Genomic DNA, 27,919 nt, shown 5'->3' on the forward strand with positions numbered 1-27,919 from the left:
TTTACACTGTCATGCCACGTGGATCAGACAAACACTCCAGCCAAAAGTAGGACTGTAGGCGCAACGATTAAGTTAATTTCCTTTTATCACTTTCCCAATATTTAGAGAACCATTTTGAACTCAGTGCTTAGATATTTTTCTTAGAATTTAGTTATATTTTTCCGTTCACTTTGAACTTGATTTACTCCGACTCTCTGACATAGACAATAAATGACCTGGTATTGTAATCGCTTTATTTACCAAGTTTTCACCACTTCTTGAATAGATCTATCCTAAACTAAAACAACTAAGGGTGGTTATTTCTTGGAGTGGTTGGCACTTAGCGGATACAAAAGTAACTGGACTCTGCCACAGTCACCTAGCAAAGATTGAAACTAGCGAAAACTATTTACCCAACATTTTGCGATATTTGAAATTCAAAATGGCCACCATTCCTGTATAAACTCTAAAGGGGAAATTAAAATTAAATTTTGGATTTTCGAAAAACTAAGACGGTAAAAGTCTTTCTTTCTCTAAGAGCTTTGAAATGAGCCTCCGCAAGTGGTATATAAGAAAACAAATTGTATAAACGTGAGAGTCTGACTGTCTGTCGCTGAGGCGCGTTCTACTTCAAAAAGAAATGTGCTTTAGAAATGTTCAAGGACACGTGAAAGAATAGAGAACCGCTAACAAAGGCAATGAATCATACAAAGGTTGGCAACGTAAAGGAAGCATCTAAGGATGAAGGCAAATGGCAGTACAAAAATCAGATGTAAGAAATAGTAGAAATCAATTTAAATCAATCAATTTTATGACAATCAAAATATAGTTTAATTGTTACGAACAATCAGTAATGATACCAAAGCAGAACATATTTATTATCAATGTTATCGAGACAAAGGGCACGTTTCTTGTGAATATGATATATAATAGAGATTTTGGCGCTAACCCTTTTTACAATCGTGCATATTCTAACATTGCTGCATGATGAGAAAATGAGATGATCATCAGCTTTCTCATATTATCTCCTGATAGCACGCTTGGGATATATATGAATTAATTTCTTAACAGAAATGCGAACCATGTAATGTCAATAGTACACACATCTGACATCCCGATGTAAGCAATGACAATTATTTCCCTTCTATGTAGATGAAGTGTATTTGACATCAATGAACCTGAGATCGAAAATTATCGAAAAGCTGTCGTAGACAAACACTCTACAGTGACTGAAGATGATCGTGATTTCAAAGAGTTCATGGATGCCGTGTCAGAGAGTAACATTCGAAGAGTAAAGGAACTTATAAGCACTGCTAAAGATGCTCGAAATAAGGTATGTATTACAGTATTCGTTTCACGAGTATAATTGTCAGGCAAACTAATAATATTATTATTCCCGTTTTATGACCAATTCTAAAAGTTAAAGTTCACTTTCAGTTCTGATTCTAAGAGACTTTTTCATGCAATTTAGGGTATTTGAAAAGTCCTACCTGACGAAGTTTTATAGACCTTTTATCAGAAAGCCTATATATCTAGATACTCGAATCAGGTTGTTTGCAATTATAATAATATATGCTAATGGTGGCCGTGAGGAGCTACTGTATCGACTTTTTAACATGTTTGTATAGAATTGAAATACCCAGAGTTACTCATTAGGATATGAGGCTTTATTTTGGTACCATGAACAGCAAAATCAAAGGTCAACGTCGGTTTCAAAACAAGAGAATGATTATTATGCAAATAAATAACAAAATATTTGCATCATCTCTAGTTTTGAAGGTGAATACAACTATTTTGTGATATATTTGCGTAGTAATCATCTAAGGTTCCTGTTTACTGAAAAGTTAATTGCCCAGGACTCTGTATATAGTGCCAACTATAGTGTGCTTTGTAAATGTTTATCATATTTAGCTGATTTACTGCACATATTGTGCGATATGAATATTTTGTTACCATAACAACTGGTGTGTAATAAACTTCAAGCAATAATACATATAGTTTCAGGTTCAAGCATTAAAATTATGACCATATTGTTAAGGTCAAAAGGTCGAGGTCATCTTGAAACCAGAGGTCAAAGTAGAACAATTAAAAATAATCATTTTACAGAACATGTCGACCAAAAATTTGTTTTCTCACAAAGAGCATGGTCACAGATGTTGCAATTAGTTCATTAAATGGTTTCATTTGTAGTACTGGGTGGCAGCTTACTTACATTGTATGATCGATATCAATATGGTCTCACAATAACGACTAATACCTGAATAATCTTTGTCATCATAACAAAACTTACAGTAATCTCTCTGATTTTGTTAGGGTGTGAACATGAATTATACTACCTAATAATTAAGTATAGAATACTGGTTAAGCTCCGATGCAGTAACTTTCGAGGTTACAGTTCAAGGTCAAATTCAAACAAACAGGTCAAGTTTAATCACCTTTCAAGAGACAATAATTTTTTAAACAATTTCAAACTCCTTGCACTCTTAGCTGGGGCATTTGGTCTGACGAAATAAACCACTGTGTAATTGAAATTTCTGACATGTTTCCTTTATACTTTGCATGTGACATTGAATTTGGATCATCAAGTTATGTAATCAATGCTCATACTACACTTATTTAGAAATAGAAGTTACAGCAGCTGCTCAAGGCCATACCTAGCACTGCTTTAATTGCAGACAACCTGATTCAGGTAGCTGAAGATATAGGCTTTCCGAAAATATTGTTGTTCAACAATCCATAGGAAAGGGGAAAGGAGGGTTTCGGTATCTGTTCCAAGGACTATAATCCTGCTGATGCTTCTAAAGGACAGACAGACAGACAGACAGACAGGCAGGCAGACAGACAGACAGACAGACAATCAGTTATACATACGTACGTACATACATAAATGCACGCAACCATGCATGCAGGCATGCAGACATACATACATACATACATACATACATACATACATACATACATACATACATACATACATACATACATACATACATACATACATACAATCAACATACATACATACATACCTACACACATACATACATACATACATACATACATACATACATACATACATACATACATACATACATACATACATACATACATACATACATACATACATACATACATACATACATACATACATACATACATACATACATACATACACATTTACATACATACATACATACATACATACATACATACATACATACATACATACATACATACATACATACATACATACATACATACATACATACATACATACATACATACATACATACATACATACATACATACACATTTACATACATACATACATACATACATACATACATACACATTTACATACATACATACATACATACATACATACATACATACATACATACATACATACATACATACATACATACATACATACATACATACATACATACACATTTACATACATACATACATACATACATACATACATACATACATACATACATACATACATACATACATACATACATACATACATACATACATACATACATACATACATACATACATACATACATACATACATACATACATACATACATACATACATACATACATACATACATACATACATACATACATACATACATACATACATACATACATACATACATACATACATACATACATACATACATACATACATACATACATACATACAAGTTTTATTGACTTGGCTAGTTCTTTTGGACTCAATTTTTCTCACAGCGGAAAACGTGCAGAGGTATTACTACTTCAGCACTTCAAATTGCTGCAGAAAATAACGACTTTCCAATGGTTGAATTGTTATTTGATAATCCTTTGAATGACGATATTCATTTTGGTAAGTTGTTAAGAATGTTCTTTGCAGATTGATAGATTGACTGGTCGATTGATAAATTCGCTAGTCGGAAGGTTGATTGATTGATCCATTGGTTTGACTAATATGGTTAATTGAGTGATTCAGTGAGTGAGTGAGTAAATGAGGTGAGTGTATGATTGAGCCACTGGGTGAGTGATTGATGTTATAACATCCCTGCAGGATTATAGAAACAGTCTTTTGAATGATATTGGGAAGAATCAGATCGGACGCTTTCAATAACTTCAGGATGCTACATTTTGTGGTGTCACTTATACTCGAAAATTCGACTTCATCCCACCGTTAATAATCAGTTATCACTGACTGCCTGGCGGAGCTTGCATTCTGTTCAAGATATTATTGATGGCTTTGTAGCCAGTCCTTCATGTGTCACTACTTTATGTTATTGATCTGTCAGATCTAAGATCGAGTTAAGTTTTGAGGACTGTATTTTTTTTCATAGTTTATATTTTTTGAATACTGATCTTTTTTAAGTCAGGTGAATTTGTACTGTTTATTAGAAAGGTTTCTTTGCCAAGACGTTTGGCTTTAATTTGTTTCGTCATGTCAGAATTTTTCATGAATATTTTTCTTTGGTCGTGTGGAGGAGAATGAATTTGCAACATGAACCTTTAATTGCTGACAGACTACATAACAAATTTTATCATTGAAAAATAAATAACATCAGTTGCTAATGAAAATCATCGAGGGTGACATCTACTATATAAGGTATGCTACATTAGCACAATTTTAATCATAAAGACTACATTATAATAATCTTACCCTAGCCAAAAGTGTATCATTTCTACTTATTTTCTGCCTCTAAATATGTTTTAACTTCTATAGAACCGTTCAAAATCACTACAATAAAAGACAAATTCATGTTATAACGATATTTACAATATTTCCACGTTCCTCACAGAAGGACCAATCGACCAAATAGTGAAGTCCCGCCTATATAAGTATTTCATACCTTTATTCGGAAAAGAAAGATCGACAGGAGGTAATTATATGCATATTATATTATTGCAATAAGAACAGATATTAATGGTTTACATTTCAGCAATCGTGCTTCTTCTTTCCACAAAGCGACAGCACTAATGACTCCTGATCGACATTCGATCTCCCAGTCGTCCGTTTTCTGCATTTGGGGCTTAAAGTGACAAAAATACCCAAACAAGACAACAAAGACACACAAGTTGATATAATATTATAGCAATAACCCCCTTCGTAGTTGGGTATACTCTTGATTTTGGTACAATTCACTACATATAGCACTCGCCTATCGGCTCGTGCTATATGTCGTGCATTGTACCAAAATCTCGTGTATACCCTCCTGCGGCGGGGGCTATTGCTTAATTACATCCGCTAGACAAACGATGAAATACAGAATTATTTAGATATGTTACTCTCAATAACTAAAAACAGTTTTCATCATAACTTACAGGTTGGTATGGAAACGTGCCATCCTGCTTTTTAAGTAGTGTTGGCTTCTTCTTATCGACTTCAAGTGATGTTCCAGGCCCTGTCTCGATTATACGGATGTTTGTACCCTAGGTTTGTGACCCCCTTTACATGGTCCTTTGTTAATGTAAGCTTCCATTTCTTATGCAGGTTAATAAATCGTGTTTCCTGCAGGATGCTTTTGAAAGATCTAAACAACTAACACAGCTTGTCAATGTACTGGATTACACGATTTGGAAGGTAATATGTGCTGCACTTTATTCCGATTTCAGTCACCCTTAATGGTCATCGAATATAATATTTTGATGGAAATGTTTGTGATTTTATTTCTGTGAAATGCTACGAGCAGCATCTGCTTTTCCAATGACTTTGATCAAATTCTTCATTGACCATTACATATTAAATAGTGGATGTATCACTTCTTTACCAAAGGAAACTCTTGAAAGACTTCAAGAAAGTCTAACCAGGTTCACCGTAGATATTCTGAACTCTTGCATCACAGTTGATGAAGTTGGCAAGTTATTGGAAGGTGAAAATGACAACAGTCGTCAAGATAACTGCAACCATTTTGTGTGTGATCGGGTGAATAAGGAGTTATCACTCGCCAACAAGGCCATAGAAACAAAACAAAAACGGGTAAAATGTATATTGTTTCATCTACACTTTAAAAGAGTACAATTGCTGGATTTAGGTTGACACAGCCCCAACGTAATCAACATTACATTGTATAGCTTTCGCATCCTTGTGCTTTTGCATTTTAGTGTTAATAATATTAACATATTTAAAGCCTCATCACTTCGCTCAATGATATAGCCTATTGTATTAAGGATTGGGATCGAGATATCTGTTTTGCGGCTGTACATTGAGCGAGTGATCTCCTAAAATAGGGTGGGCGGGTGGGCTCGAGAAAACACACCAGCGCCCGTCACCTAAGTCTGTACATACTTCATCCGACCCGCCACCTCCGTTGTTAGCGAGTGACCATGATACCTATTGTCTTAGGACTATTTATACTGTCTATATGAATATTCATGAGTGGCGTAATGATAATCGCTACGTGACTCGGCTTTGAATATTAACATATTTAAAGCCTCATCACTTCGCTCAATGATATAGCCTATTGTATTAAGGATTGGGATCGAGATATCTTTATTGCTGCCACCTTAGCTCCGCTGTCTAGTCTTTTACTATAGTAAAACCACCCATAACCTCCATTCCTCCAAGTTTCTGCTCTCCTAAAATAGTAGACACTGAATAAGAGGCCACTCCAAGAGACAATATACAGTTAGTGTCTTTAATACATATCCTCAAAGAAACATAGTAGATACATGTGCATATTATCACTACTATTAATATTTTATTTAATACATGAGCGCACCATACGTAATATTTATTTGTAAATAAATATATGCGTACGGAGGTGGTACACATCTTATATGAAACCGCTAGCAAGGTGACTTATCTACCGCTTAAAGGGAAAGCCGGTCGACTGGAGGCAACCATTCTTTCCAAAGCTTCATACTCACGCGTCAAATGGGCCTGGTTGGCTATTGCCTCCACTAATCTAGATGCGGGAGCCTCTGCCTTTGCTGACTTGTGCAACTGCATGTAAAGATTAGGGGATCTTTCCGACCTCCAGCCCACATGTGACATTACCTCACTGATCGTAGACCCGGCCAGCGTCAACATAATAGCGCAAGCACTCCTGAAACTATGTGGGTTTTCCCAGTCATCGAGGTTCAACTCGTGCAAATAATACTTTAATCGGGAGTATATTGCCTGTGATGTGAGCGGTTTGCATTCGATTCTTCCACTTGGGGAGGTGGGACGGAAAAGATACCCAAGCGACAGATCGAGTCCTATTTTATCCGCCAGTTTTACATATTCCTCTATGGCTGTAACTGCACAGAGCAATTTATCATGGCACTTTTTAATGATAAACATATTTGAGTGTTCCCCTCTCAGCGTTTTTCCAAATGTGTGGTTGAATACGAGACCAGTACCGTCCGCTAATCGAAATATTTCTTGGGTTTTGATCTGTCCCAGGTCCCCTGCTCTGTCGCCCGACATCATTAACATTTTGAACACAGTTATATCTCTAGCGTAGATGTACGTTTCTATGGGCGCTCCGGAGGATGCGATCTTGCTCAAAATATGGTCTAGGAAAACTCTAATTTTGTTAACGAATAGAGGCTTAGCTTGTTTCGGCGTGACTTGGGCCTTTGCTTGCTCTTCCCCGGATTTTTTTATATACCTGTCTACCATTACAGACACCGCCGGGTTACTCGCTGTGATACCGACCATTTGCATGGCGGAGTAAAAGGAACTTAATTTTGCCACTGCATTCTTGATTGTTCCTAGACGTAAGCGTTTTGGGCATGAGCAAACCAGCGACTACTACCAGAAACTCCAAGAAATCGGCAGTTTGCTTCGTGCACTTGAGACCGTGCGTCAGAGTCCTTGAAGACCAGAAATCTAACTATGTCTTGGGGAGAGGCTTGGGTCAAATCTTTAGGAACCGGCAATAATTTTAAGAAAGCCTCTAGCTGCTGAACCAATCTGTCTTTTTGTGTGTCATATGCAGACTTGTCACCCAGCAAATGGTGGATACGGGCGTCAACCTCTGTAAGGTCCAGACGGGCTTGTGCTACTGAAATTTGTTGCTTCTTTTACGAATTCTTTCAGTGGAGCACACGTGGCATTTCGAGTCGTCGGAAGGCGAACAGTTGCCAGGGGGTGGCGCACCGCATAACCAAACTCTGAAAAAATACAACGGGAAATATACCAGCAGCTATCAGCAGACCTATATTTTGTTTGTTTGTTGTTTTTTAAATTTGTTTTTTTTTTTTGGGGGGGGAGGGGTTGTTTAGTTTTTGTCAACGTATAAAGTTTGACACACTAATGTCAAATGTACTATTTTTTTTAATATATACAACTATAGATATATATATATATATTAGCCTATTATTTCTGATCTGCAAGTGATTAACCCTACAATTTTTTTTTTTTTATTTTGTCTACTCGTTGGTGCGGATATTAAATTGGGCGATGAAAAGAGGACCAGACGTTTGCGCATTGACGTATCCTAAGCGTGATGGAAACATAATAACATTCGTTTCACCGGCCGCGGCTATCTGGGTACAAACTGAGCTATGTTTTTTCACCAAAGGCCAACATGGCGGCGTTGATTTCTCAAATTGGAGGATGACCGTGGCTCGTAGCTTCTCTTTAACCACATGCTCGATAACGAGCGACTGGATAGGGAGAGGAGGGAAAATGTATAGATTGTCTCGCTTATTGAAGTCGTGAGAAAAGAAATTCACACCCTCGCATCTTGGTTGCGGGTAAGGGGATATGAAACGCTCTAATTTCGCGTTTGATTCGGTGGCCATTGCATCTATGTCGTGAGGCCCGTATTCGGCTTGGATTTTTTGCCAAATTGATTTTGTCACAGTAACATCATTTTGACTCAGCTGTCGAGAGGGTTTGTCTGCGATGTTGTCGACTGACCCAACGTGGGACAGCATTATATGCAAATTTTGCTCGACGCAGTGGTAAAAAACATCTTTAAGAATCTTGTTGAGTTTTTCTGCTTTTGAGCCCGGGAACCCGCTATTCCAAGAGTGTACCAAAACCATAGAGTCTACACTCACGTCCAGCCTGATATTGTGTAACTTGTCCTTTAAAGCGATAAGGGCGCGAAGAAGTGCCTCTGCCTCCTTGACATTAATATGCTGATGCTGCCACGACTCTTCCCACATGTCACTGATTTCTACGGGGGGAACACCCTTAGCTTGGAGTACTGCCCCCCATTTATAAGAGCTAGCATCAGTGTACAAGTTGAGATTTGAGTGACTTGTGGGTAGCCATCTAAATGGTCTAACTCTTGTGACTAACTCTCGCCATTCCAACAACTCTTCGCGCACGCCTTGCCTAATGGGAATCAAATAGGTGGCCTTCTTCTGAGCTTTAGAAATCGCTCCTGCTAACTGGCGAATGCACAACCTGGCACACGGGATAGCAAGTGAGAAAGAGCTACATTTCCGAGTACTTTCTGTATTTGTTGTACTGGGACAGCCCGTCGATCGAGTATGTCCTCCGTTAGCTGTAAAAACTTATTCTGTTTGTCCTCGGGAATAGCAAAGGACTGAGCGAGCGAATCTACTTTGAAACCCAGCATAACAAGTGACGTGACTGGCCTTAGAACACTCTTTCTTAAGGCGATGAAATAACCGGCCAATACACACAATGCAAACAATATATACGCGGCTGATTGCGCAAGTTGTAGGGGGGTACAATTTTCTTGCGGCACATTACATATAGATGACAACTGCAAAGGCCCTCCATGACGGTCGTCGATATACTGAATGCAAGGGACCCCCAACCTACGCGCGTAATTTGTGATTTCATAACCAATCGTATGGTATACATATCCAGAAAGCTTCCATCCAAAGGGCAAGGTGTTACATACGTACCACACACCCGCCCATTGGAAACCGAAATAAGTACGGTCTTGTTTTGCTATTAAAACATGGTCGTAGCCACTCTTATCGTCACATTTGTAATGGTAATCGCCCTTTTGCAGATATCTACTAACCTCGACAAGTTTGTCAAGCTTAAACGGCATATCCCGCATCCAAAGGTTAATATAACGCATGTCTATACACATCCTGGGTTTTTTTGGTTCGACAACAATGGGCATGACGATAAGAGGGGGACGATCACGTTCGACGTTACCCCATATAGAAATGGCCCCCATTACCAAACGTTCATTGATTGTTTTTCCAATAAATGATGAGAAATCACTACTGTTAGGATAATTTTGAAATACACATGGAGGTGGAGCATCGTGGTTGTAAGTTTTCCCTTTAAATGTCCCGCTGAAGTGCTGTAAGTATTCGGATACTGAGACGCCATCAGTCAACCAGTTCATTACCAGTTTCCCGTTGAGAGAGTCGGCCGTCAGCTTTTCCCATACATTAAGATGCTGATGCAATTCTCCTGCTACAAACTCGTCGGATTTCTAAAAGATAGACTGGTCGGGGCTCTCTTTACTAAACCTCTGGCTACCAACTGTAGGTCGTCGAAAACCTCGTCATGCAGTGCCTCTCCGGGGGTGCCCCCCTAGCGTAACCCATCCAAAACAATCTCTGGGCTGAGCCTTAAAATTGTCGTCGGAATCAAATTCCCATGGGTGGGAGATCTGAAGAAAGAACCAAGGTCAAACACTAACATCAAAACTTAGAAACAGCCCAGTGGTAAAAAAAAAAGGAGGCACCCCCGGACAGGACCATGCGAAAGGCAGGCCGCCTGAGAGGCGGAGGGCTCTAGGAGGCCCCCCTGTCCAGGAGTAGGGGTGATTAAAACAAGATTTTTTTTTTTTAATCAATATTTGAGGGGAATATACAAAGAATGTAAAATTTCCCAAGAAAACGGACAACTTTTATATTAAACTTCGTATGCCACGTTCATATTTATTTTTATATATATATATATTTTTTTTTTAACTTTCTGCAAATATATACTACACACAAGATAAATGGAATAACTTAAATACATCAAATTTAAATCAAGGTCAAGTCCGATGTCAGATCATTCCAAGGGTCACATTATGTATATTTATTTCATTGCTTTTTGTCAGGGCAGTCTCTGGCAACATGGCCAAGATTTCCACAAAACATAGCACTTGACGTCTGGTTTCTGTTGCCGAAAGCCCCGTTGGCGAGGGCTTGGATATGGACGGGCGGATTCCCTCGTATGCTTTAGGAATTTTCCGACTTTTGAGGCTATTTCCTCCTCCTCTTTGTTGCCCAGAAGGAGCACTATCAGTTTTCCCGCGTCCCGCCCAAACTCGTTTGCTTCAAATTGGGATAAAACCGCACGGAACCGGTTCAGCTTCTGGTGGTTCGCTGCTGTAGCCCTATCCACGAGCACTCTGAGGGCGTTAATAATCTGGTAACGGGTCGCCGACAGGTGTGCCAGGTCCATGACCTTCTGGAGGGCCTCATCCACATTGGCAGAGTCAGCTGCTTGCTGCAACTTTTCCACCTTATGCAGCAGCTGTTGCAAAGTATCCTGGGCAGGCACCTGTAAGGACACACAACATGTGTGTGAGACGATAGCTCAAATACCTTCACAAGACAGGATCTCAAGACTGGAAACGCCTTCAATACAATAGGTATAATTCTTTTCTTTTTTTTCTTTTTTTTTCCACCTGTGAGACCACTGTGACTTTCAAACTCAAGACAACGTCACTGCGGAACAGTGCTCAAGCTGTTGACAAATGCTTCATAACTTTTCTCAATTTTTTTTTTTTTTAATCAAAGCCTTATTGACTCTCGCAAAGCAGAAGCCTCGTCGCTTCTCACAAAGAATACACCTCATCGCTTCTGACAAACAGAAGCCTCATCGCTTCTCACAAACCAGAAGCCTCATCGCTTCTGACAAACAGAAGCCTCATCGCTTCTCACAAACCAGGAGCCACATCGCTTCTCACGCGCCAGAAGCCTCATCGCTCTGGTATCCCTCGGCCACCACTTACCTGCGTACCTCACTGTACTTAGGTGTCCTCACCGCGGAAAATTTCTCTTGACCATGTAGCAGCCGTCTCAATACAGTCAAATACTATACTTATACTATAGAAAAAGGGAGAAAGGAAAGGGAAAGAAAGACCGTCGACAGAACCAAGCAAGGGGACAGCACACGAGCCACACTTGTTCCCCATTGTTTCAGACACGTGTTGCACCTGCGAAAGAAGACAAAAACGCGAGAAGAGGGAGGGCAGGAAGACCAGCCGTGGAACGAAACGCAAACGAAGAGAAAGAAAAGGAACACGAAAGGGGCGAGGGAAACGACGAAAAAAGGAAAACCGACACGGCACGGGAACAGCGACACAAAGGCCAACAGAAACGAACGAAAGCCAAAAAGAAGAAAAAGGAACAGGGAAGAGGGAGTTCCACGGCCGACAAAGAGCTAAAAAAGGAATAATACTCACTTTGACCGAGATCTCTGCTGCAGGTGAAGCTACCTGAAGAGGCTGGGAGGCAGAAGCCGTCCCAGGAGTGGATGCAGTAGACTTGGACGGGCCTGCACCATCAGGTTGAACGGGTGCAGGAACACTAGAACCGCTGGTGGAGCGACCGTGCGCTGCGACGAACGATTTGGCTGCATCTGAGACAGAGCGAGAATCCATGCTGCACCGGCCCAGAGCTCCGTTGTTAGCGAGTGACCATGATACCTATTGTCTTAGGACTATTTATACTGTCTATATGAATATTCATGAGTGGCGTAATGATAATCGCTACGTGACTCGGCTTTGAATATCCTTTTTTTGAGATGCTGCGAAACGGGAAACTAAGAAATTCAGGAAGTTTGACTTGTCAAGCATTGTCATGAATGTTTTTGAATGCATAAATAGATTTACTATTTCACTCTTCACAAAAAATGCAATTTAAAGAATATAAAGTCTCATGAAAATATCACATTCTATCTGACCTATATTAGTTCAAATGGGCTTCTTGCTCTCTATTCGGTTCCACTTACTGGCGATATTGATATTTATATTTAGTGTACATCCATAAAAAGTTTTACATTTTCAGGCCTAATCAACTAGTCCTCACTTCGAAGAGACAAATTTATCTTGCGCTTCAGGTTTCATTCGGTATATATGCCTTTGATCGTCGTTTTCCCTTTGCTGGAGCTCGCTTTCCTTGAATGACGGGCTAGAGTGCAATATTAAATGACAAGGCAGCTAATATATTATTTTTTTTTCAGTTTCTCGTACAGGAAAAATGCCAGCACTTCCTCAAGCAAGAATGGTTGCGTGGGCAGCGGAGATGGGCAAAGAAGAAAGGGAAGCTGTGGGGCTTAATTTACCTGTTTTATAGTATTTTCGTCTTCGGCATAATTTGTCAACTGATTCCAGTGCAACTTTTCTTCTGTAAAGGAACGCGGCTTCAGAAATTCTTCCACAGTCCTAAAACGGCTTTACTGACTCACTACTTCACTTATGCGTCATTTCTTCTTCTGTTCTTTATTTACGATGTTTCAGTCAATTATAAAATAATTAACAGTCAGATTGTGGTGGTGTCCAACGTAAACTATTGGCCTATTCTTATCATGTCCTTAATTTGGTTTGGGGCGCTTTTCATTGATGAACTTGTAGGGATATTCGAAGAAGGCCTTAGATTTTTCAAAAGCTACTGGAACCTTTTGGATTTTTTTATTTTTACCTTTTTTGTGGGAAGCGTTATTTTGGGAAATCCGTTGTTTTTCGGTACAATCTACCAAAATCCGTACATATGTATTATTCTCAGTAAATTAGCTTCCCTCAGCTTCATCTTTGCCTTGCTTCGCTTATTGAAACCATTGTACTTGTCGCATTTTTTTGGTCCAATGTTGATTATATTTACCGATATGAGGCATGACATATTTCGCTTTCTTATTATATTTGGATATGTTGTTCTGGCATTCGCACTTGCCATGTATTACTTCTACGTTGACCTTGGCTCGGACCAGTCAGGTTATGCTGAGTAAGTTCACAATACCATTGTTTAAGTACTTCACTACATTGCTTATTGTTATACCAAATGGGTGGTATTATGCCTACCGACTGACTACAATTATTACAACTGAAATAATCTCAATTATTGAAAATATTGGCGATGTGAGCTGCATTTCAGTATCGATAAAATCATATTTGGGTCATTAGTGTTGCGGCAAATGGGCAAGATAGGTGTTGAGATGACAAGTACAACCTAATAAGCAGAGCCTAACATTTTATTACAAGTCCATTTCGATATTAATGTTGAATTCTTACAACAATGGCCATTGTAATTTTATTTTGTCAACATCGCTTTTCCGTTTGATTTCATTGTCGTTGACAATTAGTTCATTGTTGCGAGAGATATTACCTCCCTAAGCACAACAAAGACAGTTGCTGTAGCAAGAGAAAAATAAACTATTGTTTTGTTGCTTTACAGGCTTTCCTCATCATTGACGATCTTAATTACGACAATTTTTGGAGGAGATGGCACAGATGATCTACAAGTTGACCAAAATATGAGGTTCAATATTTCCTCTGAATTAAGTAGATTTGCCTCAGCCGCTGCTGACTATTATGTAACCATGGGATACGTGTTGTACACTTTCTTTGGCATTATTGTTGTCATAATGTTACTGAATTTGTGCATCGCTATGATGTCTGATAGATACACTCGGGTACAGGTACGTTAAAGAGCACTTCATCAGGAACCTGCGAGCGAGATTGAGAGCACCGTAACACGTAAACTTTTCAAACCTGTCATGGTGATCCGTGACTCTGAGAAATCGTGTATCTGACCAAAGAAATTGTAATTTGTCACATCACCTGCCCCTGTCTTTAACTTTGTCGGAGATTAAAAACGTCTTCTTTTCCAAAACCAAACGGCACATCAACTTCAACATCCCTACGAAACTTCCCCCTAACTTCATCGGCAAACCCTGAAACCCTTTCAAAATTTCTTTCTACAGAGCACGCCAAGGTATTACTTTGTAACTTAGAGTGTATGAGCAGAAAGAATGCTTCTTTTAGTTTGCATAGAAAAAGTCTACTTTTGGTTCGGCTGGCATACCTCATAAAAATGCAGTTACGTATTTATGTCTAGCCAACTTCGGGCAACCATGAAGGGCCAGAGAGTTTCTATTTTCAGGAAAAGGATCACAATGAGACCAACATTTATCCTGAACATGTATGGATGACCCACTACCTACTTTTGCATTCTTGGATATTCATACAGGCAACGAAGTCCCTGCAAGACACGCTGGGTTCGGAAACTTACCTCAAATATCTAAAACTATTGGCAATGCATGGGAAAGTGCAATTTAAGGCTTACTACAACCCGAACTTTGCCAAAGTGAATATCTTTTGCCTGCTGTGCGTAATCCAAAAGCAAAATTATGCAACAAGGACCACGCCCACATCAACGATCAATCTGTAGTAATTTTATTAGTCATGTAGCTCGGTAAACAGAAATAAGCTATGCTACCTTTTTTTAATTTACGCGAGGCGTGTATTTTGCTACTGTAATGACGTACGTAGTTCGAGATTCATTAATTTGCTATGATGTAAGTTCAACCGATCATACACAGGTGTCAAGTTGTGTTCATACTTACTGTGCCGGTTGATTGTGTCGCAGCGGTTTCTTTGGCTGTACAAAACATTATAGAATGGATTCAAAATTCATAGTGTTAACTATAAGCAAAATGGTGCTTCGATTGTTTGTTATTCCAGGAAGTTATTGATCTTGAGTGGAAATTTGAAAGAACCAAAATATGGATGTCCTACGTTTGCGCAAAACGGCCACCCATGACTCCCGCGACAACGGTATGCTATCTCATCCTGTTACTCAGCAGTCCACTGATCGTATGCTTCCGCTACTTTTTTTGCAAGGGAAAGTTAAGCCTAAGCTTTTCTTCGTTTTATTCAGTGCAAGGGCGATCGGACCACTAATTTTTTTATCCAACATGTTTGTTTATTTTTGTCATTGAAAGATAGATAAGTGCTAAGAACATGTGAAAATAAAGAGGCCACCGAAATACTTTTTTCTTGGTGTAAGTTGTAAAAAGATTCTCACTCCTCTCCGGGATTTTGTGAATTATTTTGATCGATAAAATAGGGTTCAATTTGCTGCATATACTGGCTTTGGACAAAAGATATAATGATTTCATTAATGATTATGTTTGTTTATGAAACCTTACCTGTACTCCTTTATAAATAATTTACAATCCAGTCATGCTGTACTTTATATTTTGAGGGGAAAAACTGAAATAGGCATCAAATAAAATAGAATTAAGCATCTCTAACATTCATTATTTTAGTATAAATTATTAAAATTTCATATTTCTCAAGGTTTTTCTTTTTATTTGTACGTATATCGATACTTTTTAATTATTTTCTCTTCGTTTTTTGGATAAATCGATTCATATGTATTGCCACCTGTGCGTTATATATTTTTGGAAAAAGAGGACTATCTTTGCGTAATACGAAGAGATGATACCCTAATGATGATGATGATACTCTAAATACCCAATTCCTAGATATAGAAGTGACTTTATGGTGTAATTCCCGCTTGAATCATATGATATGTAGAAGTAAAAAATAATCTTGAAAGAAAGGCGTCAGCAAGCTGCCGATCAACAGCATAGAGTGAACTCTGAACCGGTATGCGTTAGCTGCACGTAACAACCAAACTTTCAAACATCACACGGTCTGCCTTTTGTGAAAACAACAACATAGAAGTGAAACGTGTTAGAGTCACGGGCGAAAACTAATTCACAGATAAAAGGATAGTTTCTTAAAAAAAATGACATTGCGTTAGAGGACTACAACCAGCACTGCGGACGTGAATTAAAAAAACGGCTGATGTGACTCCAGAGTGGGACTATTCTATTTAGGTAATGGGAGACAGAGGATGGGACGGAGGGTCACACAATCATAAAAGTACTGGCAAAACATGCCGTTTCCCAAACGTTTCATTGTTTTAACATATTTTAATAGTTTCCTTCATCTGAAAAATAACTTTACCAACTGTAAAAACCCCTTATACTCTCCTAGCCTTCCCGTGTTCGAGTTAACTCTTTGAATGCTGTACATTTTCCCACTAAACTTTGTGTGCAAAATTTTGCCAATTTTTATGAATTTTTTGTACTTGTTTTCGACAATTTTGGACCAAATTAACATTATTTTTCATTGGCAACTGCTTTTGGTCAAAATGTTGCAAAATATACGAAAAAATTGCCAGGGTTACATTTTATAAGGGCGGCAAAACTTGACTTTGGCGCTCAAAGGGTTAAACTAGGTAGAGTGGGGGCTCGTAAACGGATGTACCGCATTTTCGAAAATCCCCTGAGATCGGGGGCTCTTATACACGAGCAGGGGTTTATACTTTGACGAGTATGTTATGAATGGCATTATTCTTCTGATGACGTATCAAGTGGCTCGATTACCATTAAATCGTACTGGTTAGGAATTTTCGTGTTTGGAAACATTTTCCACAAAATCGTTCGTCCTTCTAGTCTAGAATATTTTATTAGCCTATTTCATTCATTATAAATATGAATCGGGAGTGACTTATATTATCTTCACGTTTACTTTCCCTAGAATGTTTTACACGGAATACCTGAAGTTTTCGGTTTTGTAAAGTGTGCATTTTGACCTGTGTGATTACAGGAGCCACGATTATATTGCTGTTTTGCAAGGTGCAATTGTCAGATCAATATTTCGCGAATGAGTTTATAGGGTAAATTAATATCTGCTTCAAAGGTTTAACTTAGGAAGCATGGATAGACGTAATAAAATTTGATTTATAAGACTTGAATGATTTTAAAGTGTTTCGGGTAAAGTGTTTAAAACAATTACGATAACGGTAGCGTTTGAGAGCACTTTTGCAAAGCATTTACATGCATATGCAAAGAAAGCAATTAATCGTGTGAGACCGTCCATGAGGCATTCTAATCATGCATGTCATTTCATGATACGAACAATTTCGGCCGTCAGGCATCCGTTGAGTAAATTTTACTCTGTCGAAAGTCATTATTAGTGCAGGCATTTATCAAGCGTTGTGGCTAGCTAACACGACAGTTCTTTCAATAAAGTTTGGTAATTTCAATGACATAGAGAGTTTGACTTGACTATGTTTGTACTGTGCATGTGAAACGGAGCATGGTTTGGTTTACCAATTCAAAAATATAACGAAATTAATAAGATTAAAAACATTTGAAACAGTTGAAAACATGAAAGATTTCTTGCGCAATTGGGATCTAATCTATAATAATATTGCTCTAATAATAATGATTAGTGGCGTCCCTGTGGCCTTATTTGCTTCGTTTAATTAATCGATAAAAACATCACGATGAGACTATTCAAGGACTTAGCATATACTGTAGTTTAGCTGATAATAGTTTCTTAAATGCACTTTTGGGGATCCCTGGGATCGCCTTTGTTCTAGTCTGTATGAGGATTATGGAGGTGTGATAGCCTTTGTTTTCCATTGTAATTGTAGCCTAGTGGGTAAATTTTCTGATTAGACAATCTAGCGCGAACGCAGGCCTATAACAGAGTAAGGGAACTACGCTATTTTGTACGACTAATTCGAAGTATATGACCGTGCATTTCTTTCAACGAAATGGCACTATCTGTATCTTAAGTAAAGTTGTAAGTAGTAAGGGGAGTACGTTCTTTGTCTTATGCCTTTAGTCAAGAGGCGTATTCTAGTATAATGTTGATTGACAACATTTATTCATGTGGTCTTTCCCCGCCTTTCCTGCTTTGTTTCCGCATTTACTACACTTAAACGGCCTCGTTTCTGTATCTGTTTGCTTTAAAGGTTGAGGATTTGCATGAAGACGATCAGGACAACCCCGAGGTGACCATGAAATATTTTTATTCCCCTTATTACCATCATGACAACTAAAGCATACGCTTACGTCAAAAACAAAACTATATCTTGAAATTAATTTCGAAGATATTTAAGGGAATGCAAACATTGTCATGATATATAATATTTCACATTAAGCTCGACATTGTGAGACACTGGCCCAGACTGATTCCTCCTCTTCATTCTAGTAATTTTATGCCGTGCATTACTTTCCGGAATAACTCTATGTGAACATCGTTTCATGTAAAACTGTAAGTTCTGCTGAAAGGAAAAATACGTTTGTCTTATGCCTACGTCCAGTCACGTACTCTTGTATAATATTGATTGCCAACATTTATTCATGAGGCCTTTCTCCGGCTTTCCTGCTTTGTTTCCGCATTTACTACACTTCAATTGGTCTTGTCTCGGTATCTCTGTTTGTTTTTGAGATTGGGAACGTGGGTAAAGAAGAGGATCCGGACAATCTCGAGGTGGATATGAATTCTTTCTAATCGTTTTATTACTGTCATGAGAGCTCAAGCGAGCGATTAGATTAGATTAGATTATTAGATTAGATTATACTTTATTGTCCTTTAGCGGAAATTTTTCTTTCGCTTCACCTACATATATACAATAAGACACACAAATAGAATCACATAGAAAACACAATGAAAGCTTACAAACGTAAACGTTAAACTTGATACATACTTATAAAAATAAAGACATCATGTAATGTGTAATCTAAAATGGGTGGAAGCTTACAAATTACAGACTGGAATTTAGTATGCTTATTGCACTTGGTATAAAAGATTTCTTTGAAATATTCTTGCGAGTTATGGGCACTCGATAGCGTCTCCCTGAAGGCAGCAGATCAAACTGAGAATACAATGGATGTGAGGTATCGCTTACAATAGCCTTGGCTTTCCTATATACAGATTGTCTATACAAATTACAGAGCTGGCATTGTTTCTTGTCAATTATTTTTCCGGCCATATTCACTACTCTTTCCAACTTATTCCTGTTGATACGTCAAACTCTTAATCTTTGTTGGGGAGTAAGATATGTTTGTTTTAAAGTGGCACTCCCACTTCATAACATTTTTAAAATACATTTTAATGCCAACGGTCGATAATTGACGTGGCGACTGCACGCGGATCGCGAGATATCGATAAAAAATGTCATTTCCCGAGAGTATTTTTCACATCCCGAAGTTTTACGATTATGACCTTCAATCCCCCGAAGGTGCTGATTGACGGTATTCTAGGGAGTCCATACTATGTTTGAACGACGCAACTAATTTACCTCCCACTACGCAGACTTTGTATACAGCATTATGCCTTTACCTCAGGTACTTTAAAAAAAAACTTCTCCTTAGTTTTTGTCGTTTTCATTATTCTCAATCAGTTGTAATATTATATTTTTAACCAATACCATATAGATATCATATTTTTACGTGTAAAATATTAGCCGCCTCTGACGACTACATTTTGTTGTCTCCCAGTGCTGAGACAGCCTGTCGGCCGAAACTAAGTTCCATTTCGTAAAAATGTTTCCAATTTGAATATGCAAGAAAATGTACAGTTCATATTTATATCACTGATATCATCTCCTACTGCGTCAAGGTAGTTTTTGCCATATTCAGTTTCAAAATGTTGAAATCCTGTCAATGTCCATTGCCAGTGTATTGTATTGCGTTGTCGACTCGAGTTGGCTAGCCATGCAGTGCGCTCTTACCAAGGCAAAGATGTGTTATACTTAGGTTTGCCGACCGCGATTATCCAGGGTGTTTCCGTAGTGAAATGTGTTTTTTTTGGCAAATGTACTCTAAATATTAAGACAGTTTTCCCGTAGAAAGGGTTAATCTGTGTTCGACCAAAATTGAGCCACAGACCATCACGATTACCAATGGGTAAGAATGCCAAGGCGCTCCCGATAGTTTTCCAAACGGCTATACCAGTCACCAATGCGAATTCTAGTGGAGTCAGCAAACTTTCTTTTTCGTTTTTTGCTGAGTCAGTAAGACTCGGCTGTCTCCTACGGGGCATGACCGATCACCGACGCGAGTGGTACTATGGCGTTCAGCAGCGTCAGCATAGACTTGTACTCCCTACGTTCGATGCTCAGAAGCTGAATTTAGGTGAGCCACCTGAATTGAAATTTTTACTTTTTTTGACGACATGTTTTTATCGATATCTCGCGATCCGCTCGCGGTCGCTACGTCAACTAGTGACCGTTGGCATTAACAAAATGTGTTTAAAAATGTTACTTAAAGTGGGAGGGCCACTTAAAGGTTTTCTATTTTGTTTCCCGTTGATTGGTTGCTTGTTTACTTTACTATCCAATGTACCCATAAAATGTTTACATTAAAAGATGGAATATATTAACAAGCAATTTATCAATCCCTATCACATTGCATTACATCTGATATGAGCTACGGACTCTGCAATGCATTGAGCAATTGTTAATTTACAAGCAGGGTGCACTGACACCATCTAGTTTTAAAAGCGTCAAATTCACCATCTTCCCATTGTCAATCCCTTGATTGGTTGTTGTCTGTCAAGTGTTAAATGTCTCTACTTCCTATTTGTATGGGTTCGTTTCTTTTTCTTTTATACGTGTCTTCTGTCATTTTTGTCATTCCCCACACAATAACGTAGGGGTACGCACAACATCTCTCTTTTATAGCTTGGCTTCTATACCGTCTTTTTAATCTTATAAATCAGCTTTGTTAGTCCCAACGGACACCGTCCGGGGGACTTATAAGTTTGGTCATGTTCGTACGTACGTACGTCCGTCCATCCGTCCGTTCGTTCACGCAGATATCTCAGAGATGCCTGGAGCGATTTCATTCAAACTTGGTACAAGGATTACTCCATATGTCATACATATGCATCTTGATTTGTTTTGTGATACGATCCAATATGGCTGCCATGCGGCCATTTTATTATGATTTTTTCATGTACAGGGCCATAACCCGGACATGTTTCAACCGATTTTATTCAAAATTGGTACAAGGGCATTGACCTTTGTCACACATATACATGTCAATTTGTTTTTGTAGCCATTTAATTACAATTTTTTTATGTCCTTAGCCAAAACTCGGGCACGTCTCGACCGATTTTATTCAGACTTAGTACAAGGACATTTACCTATGTCATCTATATTCACATTGATTTGTGTTGTGATAAGATCAAATATGGCCGCTGTGTGGCCATTTTGTTACGATTTTTTTTCATGTACAGAGCCATAACTCAGGCACATCTCAACCGATTTTATTCAAAGTTGGTACAAGGACATTGACCTATGTCATACATGTGGACGTCAATTCGTCTCATGATATGATTCAATATTGCCACATGGCCGCTATTTTGTTACAATTTTTTTATGTCCTTAGCCAAAACTCGGGCACTTCTCAACCGATTTTATTCAGACTTGGTACAAGGACATTGACCCATGTCATACATATGAACATTGATTTGTTTTGTGATACGGTCCATTGTGGAAAAAATGTGGCCATTTTGTTACGATTTTGTCATGTACAGAGCCATAAGTCAGGCACATTTCAATGATTTTATTCAAAGTTGGTACAAGAACATTGACCTATGTCATACCTATGCACGTCAATTTCTCTCACGATATGATCTAATATTGCCGCATGGCGGCCATTTGTTACGATTTTTTCTTGTCGAGAGTCATAGCTCTGGCATGTCTCAACTGATTTTATTCAAAATTGGTACGTTGACATTGCCTTATGTCATACATATGCATATTGATTTTTAGACAGTAAGATCAAATATGGCTGCGTTGCGGCGATTTTGCTACGATTTTCTTATGTACAGAGCCAAAACTCACACATATTTCCACCAGGAGTATTCAAAGTTGATACAAGGACACTGACCTATTTCATATATATGCTCGTCAATTTGTTTCACGTCATGTAGCAGTATCATGTCAATTATTGAAGTTTCCTTATTAGGCTGATATGTCAAGAAACACTGCATCAAATTTCATGAAAATTGGTCCAGTTGTTGAGCTTACATTGCTTTAACAGAGAAAAAGACATTTATCAGTTTCATTTTAATTAATTTGTAATTGCATATGTAATTAACTTTCCGAATTACAGTGATATATCCACAAATACTGCGTCAAATTTGATGGAACGTGATACAGATGTTGATCTCATAGTGTTGTAAATACTGCATTAAACTTTATGAAATATGGTACCGGTGATAATCTGTTAGTGTTAGGATAGTATGCAAGAATGTTTGGCTACATCCTGTCGATTAATTCCTAGTTGACTCATTTTATGACCTTTTGTAATTAGGATGGCGGCCTACATTGGTTTTATGTTTTCATCACCATTGTACTCATTCTTGGCAATTGAACGCCATCTGTATCAAAGTATTTTTATCACAGACTTAATTATTGAAGAGGATTCTATCCTCTCCAAGAACTTGTAATCAAAGTACCCATTAACAAGTGGAGACTGTGCCATCAACGATGGAATGTTCATTTTATCTTTTATTTACACCAGAGAAATGTTTAAACCTCTTTTGATGTTCTTTTATATAAATGTCATTATCTTAGTCAGGAAATCTGTATCAATACCATGTAAAGATAAATCTAGATAAATACTGGAATTGAGTGCTCGATGGCGTTACATGTTTACGATATCGAATGTCAATGGGTGAGAACCGAAATAAAATGAATATGTATTTTTCTGTCTCAGGCTAATGTCTTTCTAATGTGTGCCTTACTGACATGTTATTTGTCTCTTACGATGATAAAGGATCTAGATACGAAAATAAAACAGGAACTGGCAAAACTAAGTTATCATAAGGTGCGTACATAAGTTATCAAACGGTGCGTATATAACTGTGATTTCCAACTGCCTTGTTTACATCTCTATTATATGTTGACAAGTATTGAGATTATCTCACATCTTAAGCGTCGTACTTTCCTAACGTCAGAACGGCAGAGATCAGTCAATAAAATTGATATCGATCGTTCGACAAACCTTGACACACAATGCTTCTGCGCAGTATCATTTCTGAGCAGCATGTGCCAAGGCATACATGTGGCACTTCTACAAAATAAAAGTACATAAAATATCACACATTTGTTTGCAATTTCTATAAAAATGCATAGTGTGTATAACACACTTAATAACATATCTATCGCTTCATTGATAAAGAGTGATACAATCTAGCAATTTCATGAAAATCAGCGCCAGATTTGAAATGTCAGGAAGCCTGATATATCAGGCAATTCCCACCTTTCACATGGTAGTCAAGTAAACTTAAAATATGCTTCTGAGCAGACCTTAAATATATTCATTTAAGGAGGCATTGCAAAGAGCTAGGCTTATTTTGCTAAAATCACTTTTATTGCAAAGATTCATTCAATTTTTATCTGTTTGTAAAACGTGAATGAAACATTTGCAAAGACTCACCTTTCAGTATGCAAAGCAGTCGTAAGATGAGTGAGAAAGTGTTATGCGCAAGGATTTGATTACTCTCTAAACCATTCCAGGGTAAATCGTCTAAGGTCATAGCCTTATTATGGTAAAGATTTTTAAATCTGATGATAATTGGTCACGTGATGTTTATGAAAACGAATTGTTATTTTCGTCAAAGTACAGAGAAACAAGAGGATGTTTTCTTTTTCAGTTTTTGAAACTGCTACTGCACAGATATTATGTGAAGCATTTGAGAAAAGATGAAACACGTTCCGGGAAAGAAAGTCAAGATCAGCCCGAAAACGGGACCTCCGAAGAACAGTGAGTGTCGTTTACGCTTTAATTAGCCCATGTTATCTATACGCCAGTGAGTCACATAAAACAAATCTTGGGTAATTGCTGAATGTATTTTACCTTAAACAAGAGTAATCTTTCGTTTATTTGTTTTCTAGGAATGAAAGTCACGAGGATCTTGCCCTGTCTGACTTCTTAAATGACGTTCAGTAATCTGATATCAAATTATCATCATCTTCTGTGAAGAGGATCGTAGCTCGCTTTGATGTACAAGCATTGTACATATCAAACAAACATACAGATATGTCGCTCTTGTCACCATACTGTAGTGAGTTTTTCAACATTTTGCAATACAAAATATGCAAAGACCCATACAAACCCCGCCACCTAATTACGTCGATCCTTTAGCCATGCAGCTGATTACAATGCCACAGTGGACATTGTGCGTGCCTTAGAAACACATCGCTGTCGGGAAGCCTTTATATATGATCATACTCACGGCCTGGGTTCAGATGGATTTTTAAAGTCAAAGGTACCTTATGTTTTAAGGGAAATGCTATTTTATGATCTCACCTAGTCTTTGTATATTCAAAATCTTCATGATGAACTGTAGAATGAAAATGTATATATTGGTAGTCGATGTTACACTATATTGCTATATAAGGTCTTTTTCTATGTTTTCTCATATAAAAATCCATCCATCAATTTCAATACATTAGAAGTTGAATGATTATATAACAGAAAGGAACACGCTGAGAGCTGGGTACCAGATATGCATAAATTCAAAATATGCAAATGATATTATAATGAGGGACAGCCTCTCTTTAAGATGCAGCCTTTAGAGGCATCATGGCAGCCCTGCGACCGCAGGATACGGATCACCTGAAATTTCTTACTCTATTAATCCGTAATCGTTTCTTTTCAAACAAACAAAAATCATGTAAAAGCATTTTGAAGAGTAACGGACCACCAGGTTCCTTGTTTGTGCAGTTTTATAGCAATAAAGTAAGCGAAACGGACATTTATTTTCCCTGTAGCTTTGTGGCCTGGTCCATAGCAACGTCGTAAACATAGGGGGATACTCATCTGTAGATTGATTGGCTACAAAACAAGGGTTAAAGGCTGTGAACCAAATTCAAACTCTGTACACATATTTATGATTGGTTTTGCCGTGTTCCGTATGAATGGGAAGAGTGTAGGACTATGTTAACGCGAACGACGCATTTGTAACTATGCGATGACCTCACCCCAGCGTTCAGCAAACTCCACATATTTGATACCCGGTGGTAAGATGTTTAATGTTTTCATGAAGTTTACTGTTTATCATCTCGTGTATAAAAATTCTGTGTCCATTTCTTCTGAAATTGTTAGGGTTAATTGTCGATTAAAAGTGACGTTTAAACCCGGACGTTGTTTTACCGTATAAATAACTACACGGTGCATGTGTGTCGGCGAAGCCACGGACGCTTCACAGACACGCCTGATACTGTGCTTGGAGGGGCATTACGTACAGTTACCCACGTACCCTGTAACAGAAGTGGTACGTCCACGTTCAGTGTATACGTGCGTGTACACCGGCGGCCATCTAAGTATGAATAGGGAGTGGCGAAGTCAGATTTAGAACAAAGTTTCGCCGGCGATTTTTCAGTAACTAGATCTCGAACACCAAAAATAGTTGGTTACACAAAGTAATGCAGGTCTGGTCTTGGAGAAAATGCCCAATTGGGGTCGTCAAAGACGTGTTAACGAAAATGACGCAATTATTAACGGGACCTTGCACTGGCCGCGGTCAAAACTAACATCGGGGATTCACGAAAAACTACTCCACAGAAGTTGATTTTTTCCCTCCAGACTATGATAACACTTGTTAGGAACGCATAGAACGGATAACTTGAAAATCTATTGAGCGCTTTAACGAAAATCTGTATTTTCCCACTACGGAGAAAACCGACCCATCGCCACTTGTGAGCGCTTGGTGTGCGTGTTGGTTTGAAGCAAAATCCTCATTATGCATGCAAATAAGGTACCCACCTCTCAGCGTGAAATGTCATTTTATTATTGATTTAACCGTTCATACGGGTATATTCCCAAATGTACATTACATTACACTCAAGATCTCAATAGATTTTGGAAGATGCTGTAGCACACTGCAATTGTTTAAAAAACGGAATAGAGGAATTGCAAGGTTTACTTTTAAACATGTTCGTTTTTTCTTGTTATTGTTGTTGTATACATTGAAAACTTCGTTATGATAATTATGAAGGAAAGAAAATGTGAATCGTAAATCGATGTAATTTATAAAGTTAATCGACAAGATATTATAAGGGGATCTTGCACAGAAAATTTAAAACCAGGCCTGAATTGTAACATAAGAGCACTATAATGTTGAACTTTCATATTGAACCCGAACATCACATATTGAATATCACGTTGTATCTTAAATTTAAATCTTCTGAGGAAACTATTCTTATTCGTATACTCATAAATCCTAATTTCAGAACTTAATTAAGATTTGAATATTTTTGCAAAGTACCATTTGCTGTGATATTGGTTTTTATCTGTACAAAAAGATGTAAGGTCTGAATATACTTTCAATTTTGAAAATGTGCTCAGAGAAATGTATACGTGCAGTATTCAAGATCGTTGTAATTTTGTTGGATTGAATATAGATTAATGCTTATGGTTGTTCTTTATTTTTTATTAATGATAAGAATCCTGTACTTCAAAGTTGTAAATGTTTTTTGAGGAAAACGGTCGAAATTTTTTTAAATGAAATTGAAAGCAACCTTGTTACAGAGACGACAGGGTCTCTCAGTGTTTCTTCATACTGAATTGTACATTCTACAGTTTTGATTTTCTCTCATCAATTACTGAACGCAGTAACATTAGCTCTCGAAAACGTGAAGTAAAATAATGCTTATATCACAGAATGCGTATTTTTTTGAGTGGATGCTTTCACGAAATCTTATGTTTTAGTAACCAACGTCTCATTACTACATTACCGTAGCCATTTTCCGACAAACTTCCATATTGTTTGTCCTAAAACATTTTGTCGAATACCTCCGCAACATCCGAAATGTTCTTGGAAACTAAATTGTTTTTATTCACGTGTGTTTGTCAATACATATGTCATTTTCACTCATTCGAAATTGCAAATGGCCGACAAAAGTAGAAAAGCATATCATGCTATTACAGCTGAACATTTTGCACCCAAATGTTCTTCACATTATATTCATGGCTTATATGTACAATGAAGTCTTTTTCGTTCCTTGCACTGGGCAAAATCTTTGATATACGTTCAGTATTTTCAAGCAATAAAGCACACCCAGCGATCATATACCATGAGATTTTGACCAGTTCACGACATATATGCACGAGCGATAGCGAGTGTATATATGAAGTGAACTGGTCAAAATCGAGTGGTATACCTTCGCTGGG

General features: G+C 38.0%; 2 protein-coding genes and 1 long non-coding RNA gene across 3 annotated transcripts in view; 2 read left to right on the plus strand and 1 right to left on the minus strand.

The window, feature by feature from the left end:
• LOC139133394 (uncharacterized) overlaps positions 1 to 4,824 on the plus strand; it is a 46,973-nt gene extending 42,149 nt beyond the window's left edge. The window contains exons 3-5 of the long non-coding RNA XR_011552586.1: positions 1,132 to 1,312; positions 3,742 to 3,856; positions 4,794 to 4,824. This is a non-coding gene — a long non-coding RNA (uncharacterized lncRNA). The remainder of the gene's footprint in view (positions 1 to 1,131; positions 1,313 to 3,741; positions 3,857 to 4,793) is intronic.
• LOC139133391 (short transient receptor potential channel 4-like) lies at positions 4,823 to 27,405 on the plus strand. The gene is made up of 11 exons (XM_070699954.1): positions 4,823 to 4,874; positions 5,486 to 5,575; positions 5,768 to 5,971; positions 13,109 to 13,866; positions 14,317 to 14,560; positions 15,112 to 15,228; positions 15,606 to 15,766; positions 18,696 to 19,220; positions 23,519 to 23,569; positions 24,366 to 24,508; positions 24,640 to 27,405. Exons 4-8 carry the CDS (start codon positions 13,454 to 13,456, stop codon positions 18,784 to 18,786), a joined length of 1,026 nt encoding a protein of 341 aa, XP_070556055.1. The 5' UTR covers positions 4,823 to 4,874; positions 5,486 to 5,575; positions 5,768 to 5,971; positions 13,109 to 13,453; the 3' UTR covers positions 18,787 to 19,220; positions 23,519 to 23,569; positions 24,366 to 24,508; positions 24,640 to 27,405.
• On the minus strand, positions 10,803 to 12,649 carry LOC139133392 (uncharacterized). The gene is made up of 2 exons (XM_070699955.1): positions 12,330 to 12,649; positions 10,803 to 11,422 (listed from the first exon to the last, which is right to left on the minus strand). Exons 1-2 carry the CDS (start codon positions 12,525 to 12,527, stop codon positions 10,973 to 10,975), a joined length of 648 nt encoding a protein of 215 aa, XP_070556056.1. The 5' UTR covers positions 12,528 to 12,649; the 3' UTR covers positions 10,803 to 10,972.
• Positions 27,406 to 27,919: the final 514 nt, after the last annotated feature.

The sequence above is a fragment of the Ptychodera flava genome, chromosome 5, assembly GCF_041260155.1.
Source record: "Ptychodera flava strain L36383 chromosome 5, AS_Pfla_20210202, whole genome shotgun sequence".
Taxonomy (NCBI): domain Eukaryota; kingdom Metazoa; phylum Hemichordata; class Enteropneusta; family Ptychoderidae; genus Ptychodera; species Ptychodera flava.